The sequence below is a fragment of the Ciconia boyciana genome, chromosome 7, assembly GCF_034638445.1.
Source record: "Ciconia boyciana chromosome 7, ASM3463844v1, whole genome shotgun sequence".
NCBI classification, from domain to species: Eukaryota; Metazoa; Chordata; class Aves; order Ciconiiformes; family Ciconiidae; genus Ciconia; species Ciconia boyciana.
In genome coordinates, this window is record NC_132940.1 from 7175366 (window position 1) to 7187469 (window position 12104).

The 12104-nt window shown below is 39.3% G+C and overlaps 2 protein-coding genes across 3 annotated transcripts in view; one reads left to right on the forward strand and one right to left on the reverse strand.

The window, feature by feature from the left end:
* SLC1A7 (solute carrier family 1 member 7) overlaps positions 1-12104 on the forward strand; it is a 56357-nt gene that overhangs the window by 43673 nt on the left and 580 nt on the right. Inside the window, exons 7-10 of one of the 2 annotated variants that reach the window (XM_072868406.1) lie at positions 2536-2730; positions 5919-6053; positions 10216-10307; positions 11983-12002. In XM_072868406.1, the coding sequence (XP_072724507.1) occupies positions 2536-2730; positions 5919-6053; positions 10216-10307; positions 11983-12002 (442 nt within the window). Of the gene's footprint in view, positions 1-2535; positions 2731-5918; positions 6054-10215; positions 10316-11982; positions 12003-12104 lie in introns of both variants that reach the window. The other variant, XM_072868405.1, reaches the window with a different exon arrangement.
* Positions 1-12104, reverse strand: part of PODN (podocan) — a 71769-nt gene that overhangs the window by 20536 nt on the left and 39129 nt on the right. The gene's annotated exons all lie outside the window — the stretch shown is intronic.

A 12104-nucleotide genomic window follows, 5' to 3' on the forward strand; every position in this document is an offset into this window, starting at 1 on the left:
GATTTTCATGGTAGTGACTGCCAGGCTGTAGTAAATCATTCACCAGTCAGGCTTTATAAGGTTATAGAAAACAGAGATATTGTAATGAAAGCATAGACTTGTCTTTTTTCTTTTGTGTTGTTCTTTTGTGTCTTTCTTTTCTTATTGCAGGAAGCTACTTTTCCTTTCAAAACACTGTTACTTTCCTCAAACAACAGGCACAAATACATTATGACAACTCCTACTCATGGAAACATTTTGCTAATACATTCCTGCAAACTTAGGGTTATGATTTCAGAGCTTTCAGAATCTCTCTGTGATTTTGTAGGTCACATGTAACAACTGAGAAAGAATTTGTAGATTGTGGAATCATGGAATCATAGAATAATTTAGGTTGGAAAAGACCTTTAAGATCATTGAGTCCAACCGTTATCCTAGCACTGCCAAGTCCACCACTAAACCATGTCCCTAAGCACCTCATCCAAACGTCTTTTCAATACCTCCAGGGATGGGGACTCAACCACTTCCCTGGGCAGCCTGTTCCAATGCTTGACAACCCTTTCAGTGAAGAAATTTTTCCTAATATCCAATCTAAACCTCCCCGGCGCAACTTGAGGCCATTTCCTCTTGTCCTATGGCTTGTTACTTGTGAGAAGAGACTGACCCCCACCTCTCTACAACCTCCTTTCAGGTAGTTGTAGAGAGCGATAAGGTCTCCCCTGAGCCTCCTTTTCTCCAGGCTAAACAACCCCAGTTCCCGCAGCCGCTCCTCATCAGACTTGTGCTCTAGACCCTTCACCAGCTTTGTTGCCCTTCTTTGGACACGCTCCAGCACCTCAATGTCTTTCTTGTGTTATCCTCCATTAGGAACAGGTGATGGTCATTATAAGATTTAGATATCAGAGCCACATTACAGATGTGAGGCTCACAAAACACAGCGACTGAGCAATCTGAACTGTCCAAACTAGTGGAAAGACTGTATTTCATGACTCGAGGCATGTAGATCACAAGTGAACAGAACATTAAAGACCTTAGTATCATGATACCAATATTTCCCCTATAATTACTTATCTCTTTAAAGAGGTAACTTTGGAATAATTTTAAAGGCGTTTGCTATTTTATAGCTATTTAAATAGTCTCAGATACTGAGCAGTATACTAAAATGAGTATCATAGCAAGGAAAATATTTTGCCATTTGTATATTTTCTTCAGTGGTATTACTTATTTTCTGTATAAACTGATGTGCCATTAAAAATACCCCCTCACTTACTTGAATGCAGTTTAATTAATCGTGACATATTAATGAATGTGACATCATATGGTAAAATGCAAAATGTTACAAAAAGGCTGATAAAATATAAAGATAAACATGTTTAGGTGTGTTACTATTTAAAAATGCATGCATCTTGTTGAAAATGAGGAAATTTATGAGCAGATAATATTTAATTAATTGCCTCAGTTAATGAAAACAAAAATCAGATTTTTTTTTTAGAGAGTATGAAATCGAGGGTTAAGGTTTGGAAGGGGTGAAGCTCATTTTAAAACAAATACCTGTGAAGGAATTATACCATTCCACTCCATTCCATACTGTTCCACACACATACATATTTATTATCTCATTTACATATGTACACATTATTATATGACCTGCAATTATGTGATTGTTATACGATCACGCAAGGGACATGGGCAGATCTGTCCCAAAGAGGAAATGGAATTGTGTATTCCTGACTACAGGAGCTTGGTCTGTATCTTTTATTTTCAGGCATGCTGTTGATAATAAAATCTTTGCCTAACCCCTTGCAGAAATAAGAAATTGCTTATGCATGAGGTAGGATGTTACTGCATTAATGCATTCTGTGGCAAAAGAAGGAGTAGTTTCTTGGTCAGAGTTGTTGCCCACTGGGATGTTTTGGAGTTTAACCGAAGCAGCATTCCAATCTCTCGTAAGCTCTCACTACCATTATAATTCATTGCTTAAACTGGTCGTCTAATTACTGTCAATATGCAGTGAGAACTGGAACAATCCCTAAGGCCATTTATACAGCATTTCCTTACAGTCAGTTAAGAGCCTTTCTTGCTTTATACTTTTCCTTGGTTTATGGTTACTCATGCTGTTTAAAAATGGCTTTCTATTTCAGAAGGCTTGGGAGGAGACTTTTTTAGAAACCATAAGTGCACAACAGTTTTCAGAGATTTTACTAATAAACTGCACAGGGTGTTTCCCCTGTCTTGCATATGAGTGTACAATACTGTCTCTGCAGGATTTCTATCCCTTTTCTGAAGAAAGAGGGAAAGAGAGAACGACGTTTTTAATTTGGGGGAAGCAAAATTTGCACTAACTCTAGAATTTATACATGTAACTGTCTTTATCTCCGTCAAGCAAAGGAGTGAGTTACAGGGCGAGTGAGTTACACATGCATACCAAAGAATGAAGAAGCAGTGCTCACATGGTTAGTGTAAAATTTACCCTGCCTGGAGAAGGTTTGCTACAATTTGTTCTATTCCCCAGAAATAAAAATAATTCAGTGTGTGCATCTCTCCGCTGTTTTGCAGCTCAGCCACACTGCCTATCACTTTCAAGTGCTTGTTGGAGAATAACCATGTGGACAGGAGGATTGCAAGGTTTGTGCTGCCTGTGGGAGCCACCATCAACATGGATGGGACAGCACTCTACGAGGCGGTGGCTGCCATCTTTATTGCACAAGTAAACAACTATGAGCTGGACTTTGGGCAGATTATCACTATAAGGTATAAACTTCAAATTCCACATGCTGTGATTTGCTTGTCTTGTTGAGTCTGACACTCTTACGATTCTTGTATGTAGCAATGTTCAGAGCGAAACTCATCTTTGCTATTATCAAATAATCTATTCCTCAGAGAAGGGTTATCTTTAAGTAATGCAGAGATCAGGGACTGTACAAAGGGAAATTTTACTGGTGCCATTCAATAGAAGCATGTGGACACCAGGAAATGTGTTTCTGTTTGAGGATAACTGTCTAATTTTTACTTTTAGGCAACCCATTGATAATTTACTAGGATTGGAACATTTTACTATTATTATTGATGTTTAAAACTCTATTTTAAATGTCAGAACTGTTTTCAACTTTAGCTCTGGTTTGCATCTTTACATGAGAGGAAAAGGTTAAAAAAAATGCAAAACGCAAACACAAAAAATCCTATATCAGATAACAGGGAATAGTGTGTGTTAGGAAGCTCTTTATCAAACCTTGGAGCAGTAGGGGAATGGGGAAGGAGGACAGATGCTACTATGAGGGCAGGTTTCCTTGAAGATGTCATATCACTCAGATATTTTTGAAATGTCTTCTCTGCTGCTTGTTAAAGCAGAAAACTTCATAAACAACCATGTTCTCAGTGGGTAGAGAGTGCTATAGCTGCATATTCCATCCTTGAAAGGTCTGTAATGGATCCAAAAGACTAGAAGACCCAGCTGAACAATCACTGCCAGAATAACTCCAGTGGCTGCCAAAGAATGCCTCAGGGACTGAAACCTGCAGGTTTCCAGCAGGGAACAAATGATTAGAAAAACATTCCTCATAGTCAGGGCCTTGTGCAATATATTTGAGATTTGCTTACCTACCCACCCAGTGACCTCATCACTTCCCCGTTTGCACTGATGGGCCTTGCCCATCTTCTGCTGGACTTGAAAACCTTCACGACAAGTGAAGGAGGAGAGTCCTGAAACTAACCCCAGATGACAGCTGAGGTTTGCTAATGGGCTTCTGGCAAGATCTGGTCAGACTAGAAGCAGAAGAAATAAATTGTGCCCATATGAGCTCTTCCTTCAGGCGCTCTCTCTCTCTCTGAAAATTATTGGAATAACCCTGTGCTAAAATTTAGTCTTCGGTGATTTTGAATTTGGAGATGTTTTTAGAATGTGGTCCCAAAATATGGCCCAGAGCATGAGCAGACATTACATAGACCTTGAAGTAGAGAATGGTGATTTGAAAAAGGAAGGAGGAGGAGGGTGATAGTAAATGGAAAGAAGGTAAGTTCTAACTTTGTCTTAGCAGAACCCTATTTTATCTCTTTATTTTCACTCCCCGTATTAAGTGCTAGTACATAAGGACCAGAAAGAAGTAAAGACAGTAGAAGGAAAATACAAATGAAGATTGGAAAAATCCAAGAAAGGAAAAGAAATAAAAAGACTGACTTACAGAAGAAGGGGGTAAATAGGAAATCACAGTGGATTCAGTACCTTGAATATCTGAAACCAAATTCTAACTGTATTCTATGGGCCAAACCTGCCCAAGATCTTGATACTTTAGGATCTGGAGATTTGAAATTCATATATTCCTGAGTACCAGGATATTTTTGCCAGAGGGGAAAAAACTTAGAAAAATTATCAGTCTACTTTGCTCATAATCTGTAAAATCCAGGTTGACAGTTTATGTCAACGTGATTATGCAAACCTAGATGTAGCAGAAAAAGAGAGTTAAGATCCTACTCGCATCAGCTGAGCATATTATAAGAAGAAACATCTGCATTAAGGTAAAAATTCCATGGAATAGCAGATGAGCTTGCCTGTACAATCTTAGTTGAACAGTCCTATTTTTGCTCCCAATTAAGTCATGAGACTTTCTGGCCTGACCTGTCTTAGGAGGCAGATGCAGTCCTAATCAGCTAGCCAGTTTATAGAACTAACTGGAGAACCTTTTAATGTTTATTGTATTTATCTCTTACTCAGCATCTGAGCTTCTGTCCCTTCCTTTCTATCTATACTCTGCCTATTACGAGGCTATTAGGATGCTATACAAGCTAACTCTTTCAAAATGTAGTTTTAAATCTTTCTCATTCCCCATCACACCCACATGCAAATGTATGTTTTTATTGCAGGAAAGGGCTATAGTTATACATACTGATGCTGCTTTACTGGTACACTGTACAGCTGTAAGCAAGATACTGGATATCTCTGTGTCTCAGTTTCCATATAAGTGAATACTGTTACCCTCATTTTCCATCATAGGAGGTTGATGAGACTTAACTGTTTGCCAAAAGCTTTGAAATTCTGGATTGATGAATGCAGTGGATTATCAGTGTATGTGCTTTATGTCATCCTTTTACAATTGTCAACATTCGTTTTTTGTCTTTCTGCTGGATGGCCTAGCTCTTGGAAGTGGCCAGATGGGCGGAAATGAATATATCCAGTCACTTTTGCTCCTGGAAAAAGGAATTAAATCCCTCCCCTAAAAATAGCAGTATGAAAAAAATGTTAAGCCTGCCAGGTCCACTCTTGCCCTGGTCTCCCATTCACTTCTGCTTGCCTGGCTGAAAAAATGGTGTGAAGGTCAAGTAAAAATACTTTCCAGAAACTGAAGAGGTACAGTCACATTCACGCTTGCTTCATATTTAGATCCAAGTATGCAAAGCCATGTGCTATGCAAGGACTTCACCCTTGGCCCAGCCTCTTTACCCTTGGCCTAGCCTCTTTGTGATGGATTGACATTAAAGGCCCTAGCTGCAGCCAGCCGCAGATTTGCCTGGCACAGGAACTGCTGATGATGACTCAGAGATGTCTGCTGGGAGCTCTGCTGCCAAGGGTGAAGCAGCAATGAGGAGTGCTGGCAGATTCATGGCACACAGCACTGCGTGGTGCCATGAACAATGAGAAGCTGACTCAGAGAAGCCCACAGCCTGACTGCCCCCCTTTCTCTGCACTTGTGATATTAAGAGATAATAGAACTGCCCCACCAGCACCAAGGCTGCAAAGGTGGAGGGTGAGAATTTAGCACTGGGCAGACAGTTTGGCCTGTTCTTGCTCTCTGACCTGGCTTCTGTCCACAAAACACTGGCACTTCTGTGCAGTGGCTTGTGTAAGAAGGATTATGGTTTAGGAAAGCTCCTGTAGAAACATGGTGTGGTTTCTTGCAGAGCAACCCATCACTGCTAAAGCTTATTCCTTTCTTTCTTTGTTAAAGTATCACAGCAACAGCTGCAAGCATAGGTGCTGCAGGTATCCCGCAAGCTGGCCTGGTGACAATGGTCATTGTTCTGACCTCGGTTGGGCTCCCAACAGACGACATCACATTGATTATTGCCGTTGACTGGGCACTGTAAGTATCATTAAGCTTTTGAGGTTTCAAGTGTGGCAACATTGCTAAAAAGCCAAATGGTCTCCAGGGGTATAGTGATACAAATATACATAAAAGGCATGGGAAGTAATTATTTTGCTTGAAAGGGTGCTAATGTGGCCTCAGATTAAATACTCTGCTGAAGTGGACATTATATTGGAAAAAGACATAGACAAATGAGAGGGAGTCTAGATAAGACCTGGACAATATGACCTACATGGAAAGGCTGAAGAAGCGGAGTTTGTTTAGTCTAAAACCAGAGCAGGCTGAAAGAGGTCACCACAGCAGTTTCTGATATAGATAAGATTGTCCTGAAGAGGACAGTGATCAACTGTTCTTCACATTTGCAGGCAGGGAGGATGAAGAAGTAGACCAAAGTAATTACCTTAAGTCAGATCACAGGAAAACTTAAGAATGATTTTTATCTAGAAGGATAGTCAGGCAATGGAAGTGGCTGCACCTAGCCACGCTGGAGAATGACCTTCCTGAAAATTTTTAAGGTCAGGCCAGACAAATGTCCATCAGGTGCAACTCTGGCACCTTGCCTTGGACAAGGACAAGGGGCTAACATTCCTAGGAAATGTGGTTTGCCTGCACTCTGCTTATCAGCCCACTGACACTTCAAGGACATCATCTCAATGTAGTGAAGCACTCTGCAAAGAGGCATGAGCCAGTGCTAAAGCAGGCAAGTACTCCCGCACCTCAGATACCGCTCTGCCTGAAATAGCCATGACAGTACAGTAATTGTTTTTGCTGTATATAGCTACTACTACTGTAACTAGAACCATGATATAGTCAACCTGAATGTAATACTTGCAATGCACTGCATTAGCACTAATAATGTCTTCCTTTCCTGACGGATCCTGATGCAGTTCTGCTCTTTCCAATTTCAGTGCTAAATAGGCAGCAGCAATTTGTAGCCCCCCGCGCAGAGCCATGTTTTGCAAGCACAGCCATTCTGTAGACAGGTTACTTTGCTGCATCCCTAATCACTGAGGATTTAACAGCAGAGGCAGAGGCTAAAACTTAACATACTCAGAATAAAAGAGATTCGTGTCACCCATGAGAAGAGCCACTTTAAAAACTCATAAGGAGTAGTTTATTTGAACTCTTAACTTTTATGTAAATGTCCATAAATCAATCAAACAATTTTGAATAGTCTAGGAAGATGAATTGTAAAATACGGGTCCCTGGCTCATTAGCATTTCAATTAACTACGTAACTAGCGTATGCATCCACAAGGAAACAGTCCAAATTATTTTTAATTTCATCTATATAAAATATATCTCCATTAGTACATTGGAGTTTTATTACATCAAGGTTCTGGGTAAAAATGTGTTACATGTCCATTCTGTTATACATCCTATTTTATTCAACTTTAAGCCACTGATTTTTTTGTACAAAGAATTGTGAGAATAAATTATTTACTTTCCTGTTCAGTGTAATAGAATATTATTATTATTAATAGGAGTAATGAGTGTTGTGTTGTATGCATATTTTAAGACATATTTTATTTTAGGAATATCAGGAATATTCTTCTGTGAAGGATAAATAATATCTGCTGTGGGCATCTAAACTTGTGAATGGCAGTTCAGATTTTAATAAAGCAGCCTTTCTAATGCTAGTCACTGAAGTTAATGCTAGTCACTCAATAGTTAATGAAGCACAAAAAAATCAAAGTATTTTAAGCTGTATTACAAAAGTATTTTCCCTCTATATTGCTTAGGTTTTGCCCAGCTCTTGCAACATCAACATTTCATTGTTTTTCCAGTAAGTCCTCCAGCATATATGGAAATTATGCTTCTTTTTGTCGTACAAAACTTTTCAAAACAACAGACAAAAAACTTTTTCAGGCTATAGTTCCAGATGGTATTAAAAAGTGAGGAAGGAACAGACCCAATTTTCTGTCTTTTGCAGATGACCTTTCATACAAAAAGTATATTTCTATATTTCGGCACTTGGTGGTTTCAAGAGCCTGCAGATGCAAAATGTCAACATGGTTGACATGATGAATACTTTCAATATTAGTTTTGGAAGTACTGGAGTATGAAGAATGCTTAAAGAAGGCTGGTTAGATGATCTCACGAGACTGAAATACCCATTACAATGCACTGCAGGTATTACAATTCATTTAGGTAGCCATAACACGTATGTGAACTTCATACCTTTAGCTAGTGCCTAGAGACATAAAGAAGAAAATAAAAATGTTTCTCAGCTAGTTTATTAAACACAAGATAAAAATTTTGCATCTTTAATAATATCATCTAAAGCTAAAATACCACTGGAACACCTGGCTCACGTGTTTGTACTGAAAGAAATGCCACTAGCAGCAAGTTGGCCTCTTTGTGGAGAAATGTCAGTGACGTGCAGTGTGGTTCTACTCATGTGTAGTGCAGACTACTCCGTACACACAGAAACATGGAACAGAACTGATCAAACAACGTGCCAGGCAATCCATTTTCTTAAGAGTTTCAGTATGGTGCACTGTTTCCTCAGAAACATTCTGTCTTCAGGAAAGATGCTAATCAGAGTCCAAAAGGGAGTGCAAACTCTTGAGCTCTGCTTATACAGTGTCTTCTCTACCACAGCTGACTCTTCACACAATCCAAAATTAACAACTCAGAATATCTTTCCAAGAATCAAAATCTGATGATCAACCAAGGAAAAAAAAAAGCCTATGCGTAACAGGGACATCTATCAATATGCGCTCTAACAGTATTTTTCCCTGCTTAACATATTCTTGTGCGAATTTTCCTCAAGGCAAAACCCAAAATCAGAACAGCAGGAATTAGAAAAATGCATTCAGCAAACAAGTGTAGGACTGGGTCCTGGAGTCAACAACCACATCTAGGTGTAAGCTGTGGAATATTATTGCTGAAGTTACTTGCAATTGCATGTACAATTTGGGTAACTGCACACGCAAATAACCTTTCATGCAGGAACTGTCATGCTAATTAGGCAAGCAACTGCATAAACATTTGCATGCACAGAGTACATGCCTAAAATATCTGAAAAAAAATCAGCACACAGTTTCAATTCTTTTCTATATTAAGATACAGGATCAGAAATCTGAGCAGTGTTGATATTGGACCATCACTGACTTTAATAAGCCAAACATCTGGAGATTTCTGAACCTCCATTTTATAACCCGCATTTATAAATTAAGTTACCAATATGACACAGTTTTCAGATGTGTATGTTTTTCTTGGAAAACACATATTTCAGACTTAAAAGCTATATTGTCTATTTTAAATCTCGTCAGTTTTACCTAATAGATTCCAAGCTGTTTCAAGTGTAACACTTGTCTATGACAACCACTTACTTTTGTGTATTTACAGTCTGTATTTTAATAGATTTATTTTTTAGACAGTGGGTAGAAGGTGTAAACAGGGAAGAAATGATCCCATAAATGAATAAATTAAAAATAGTGAAACTGTATATATACGAAGTACTGTCAAGCATACAAATTTAAATTGGAAAACATGATAACTGAAAATGAAGAATCTTTAAGAGCCACTGGTAGCCATAGCAACCATAGCTTTTTCAGAAATGAACATGATTTAAATATGGTCAGTGCCTGCTTAGTTTGTGAGCATAGCTATTTAGCAATCTTCTGAATAATTTTGATTGTATTCTGCATATTCTACCAATACAATAATCTTCTTAACTAGCACTTTGGTTGCTGAGATTGGGACCTTGATAACTAATACAAGGTACTGGTTGTACTGGCTGCCCTCTACTTTTATTGAATTAAGACATTTGCAGGACCAGCCTCCAAATCAGGCCATAATACTGGACCTTAACATAAAAACTTGGACATAAATGCAGTCTTGATCTGCTGTGTTAAACCTTTTCAGTGCTGAATCAGCTTGCATGTATAGGGAGGCATAGCTGCTCTAGTTAGCTCAGTTACAAATTAAAGTATGTGGCAGCACAGGGCACTGAGCTCTGAAAAGGCCGGAAAACCCAACTGAGCAGCTCAGTAACTAGTGGCTGCCCTGTGCCAAACTCCTTACTACCATTTCTAAAGTTGTTAGCTCATAAAAACAGCCAAACTGTCCTTCAGCTATAATTACTGCAGTGATGAAGGCATAGGCATGTACCCAAAGAGCCAACAATTTACTGTTACTATTTCATTTTCCAGAGACAGGTTTAGAACAATGATCAATGTCCTGGGAGACGCGCTGGCTGCTGGGATCATGGCCCACATCTGCCGGAAGGAATTCATGAAGGACAGTGATGAGGTAACAACGCCATGAGCCAGGGTGTGCCAGCGTGTGCTGTATTATGGCAGAGAACCTGCGAGCTCTCAGCCTCCCGCATTTGTTTCATCTAGTTTATAAAAGGTGTTTCAGAGAGAGGACAGAATTGGGCAATGTGCTGCTTAGTCAGATGGGGTGGAGGGGTCCTTTTCCATGAGGTCATGCAAAAAGCTACTCAAGTTCAAAGCTTGCCAGCCAGCTTGCCACCCTGGCACACTGGGGCTGGGAGCAGGAGAAGCAGCTGCACTGTCCTGCAAATGCACGAGATTCTGGAACTGTGAGTCTCACACTCAGTACCCAAGTCCTGACTGGCCAGTAAATCGTCCTTTTTCTAAAAACGTGAGCAGCAACAGAGCAGAGTGACAAATGTCCTTGAGTATTTGTGTGTAGGGAGAGGTAAAGATATCTATGAGTGTGTATATGCATAATCAATAAGCTCACAACAAAAGCAACTACCCTGGGTGTTTCAAGCCTCTGTGTTAGCATGATCTGAAGCCACCATTGCAATAATTTCCTTTCTGGACTAGCAGAAGCACATTGCTCCATTCTTGACTTCATTCTCAGGCGCCTTCATGCCTTCTACATTTAATACAAGTCCCTCCTTACATCTTTGTTTTTCCTTTTCTATATCTTATTCCATACACCACACATACCTCTGTATTCTGCCCCTGCCTCCCTCCAATCCTATGCTTTTTTTCTTTCCTCCTTGGCATGCATCATACAGTCTTTCCTTATACCAGGAACTCCTTCTCGTGCTCTTCCTTCAAATCCTTGACAAAGGAGATTCCTAATTCCATGAGCCCATCATGCTTGGAGGTGCTAATCTCCAACCATTTCAGCTCATGGCAGACTCACACTACCTTTCTTCCACAAAGACAGAATAGTTTATGCAGAAAAGTTTCTTCATCAGGACTGATTTTCACAAGGCATGTTTCATTTCTGTGCATCATTTGTAGTATTCTACAAAGAACAACAGTATTAATAGCAAAGTTTTATTTCTATTATTATTTCTCCCATTTTATAAACTGTCTTTCTGGTAAATCCCATTCTTATGCCTTCCTGCAACATGCATTTACAATTCCTGCTCTTTCAAGTTTTAGAGAGAAAGACAGGCCTTATCCTCTGAGGCACTTAGCACCTGCAGTAATTACTGATGACAGGATTAGGCCTGAATATATGGGCTACACATATAGCTAGCTACAAAAAGCCTAAACATATAACCTAAAGGTAAGGTATGTAATCTGTTACAAAGCTAGAAGTGTAGTCTGAGTTCCTACATAACACAGGCCTCCTGACATTTCATAGCTGTATTTAGAGCTCAGTCAGAACTCAAGAAGAGATGTTTCAAGAATATAAAATCCCTCCTAAGGGATTATTTAGTCATCCATTATGAGATTTTTCTTTGCATCGTGCTCTATAATTGTATTAAAATATACCATTAGTCTGCCATATGTTTTGGCTGCATAATTTGCGTTAGTTACTGCGTTAGTAATGTATACCGAAAGGCCAAGTTTTCTCAGCTGCAAGCCCACCTCTTTCCTCTGCCAGTATTTACGTCTTATTTTCCCTATCAGAACTTCTGGTTTGATTTAAAGGACACCTCAATATTTAACTTATGTCAATAAAATCCTCTATTTCTTTTGAAATAGTGCAAACTGAAAAGACAAGTGTTAGTTTATTGTGTTAGAAGAAAGGAAGAAGACAACAACAAATACATACTGGTCTATGTAACTGCACTCAAGAGCAAGAACTGCCCAAAGCTCAGCATACT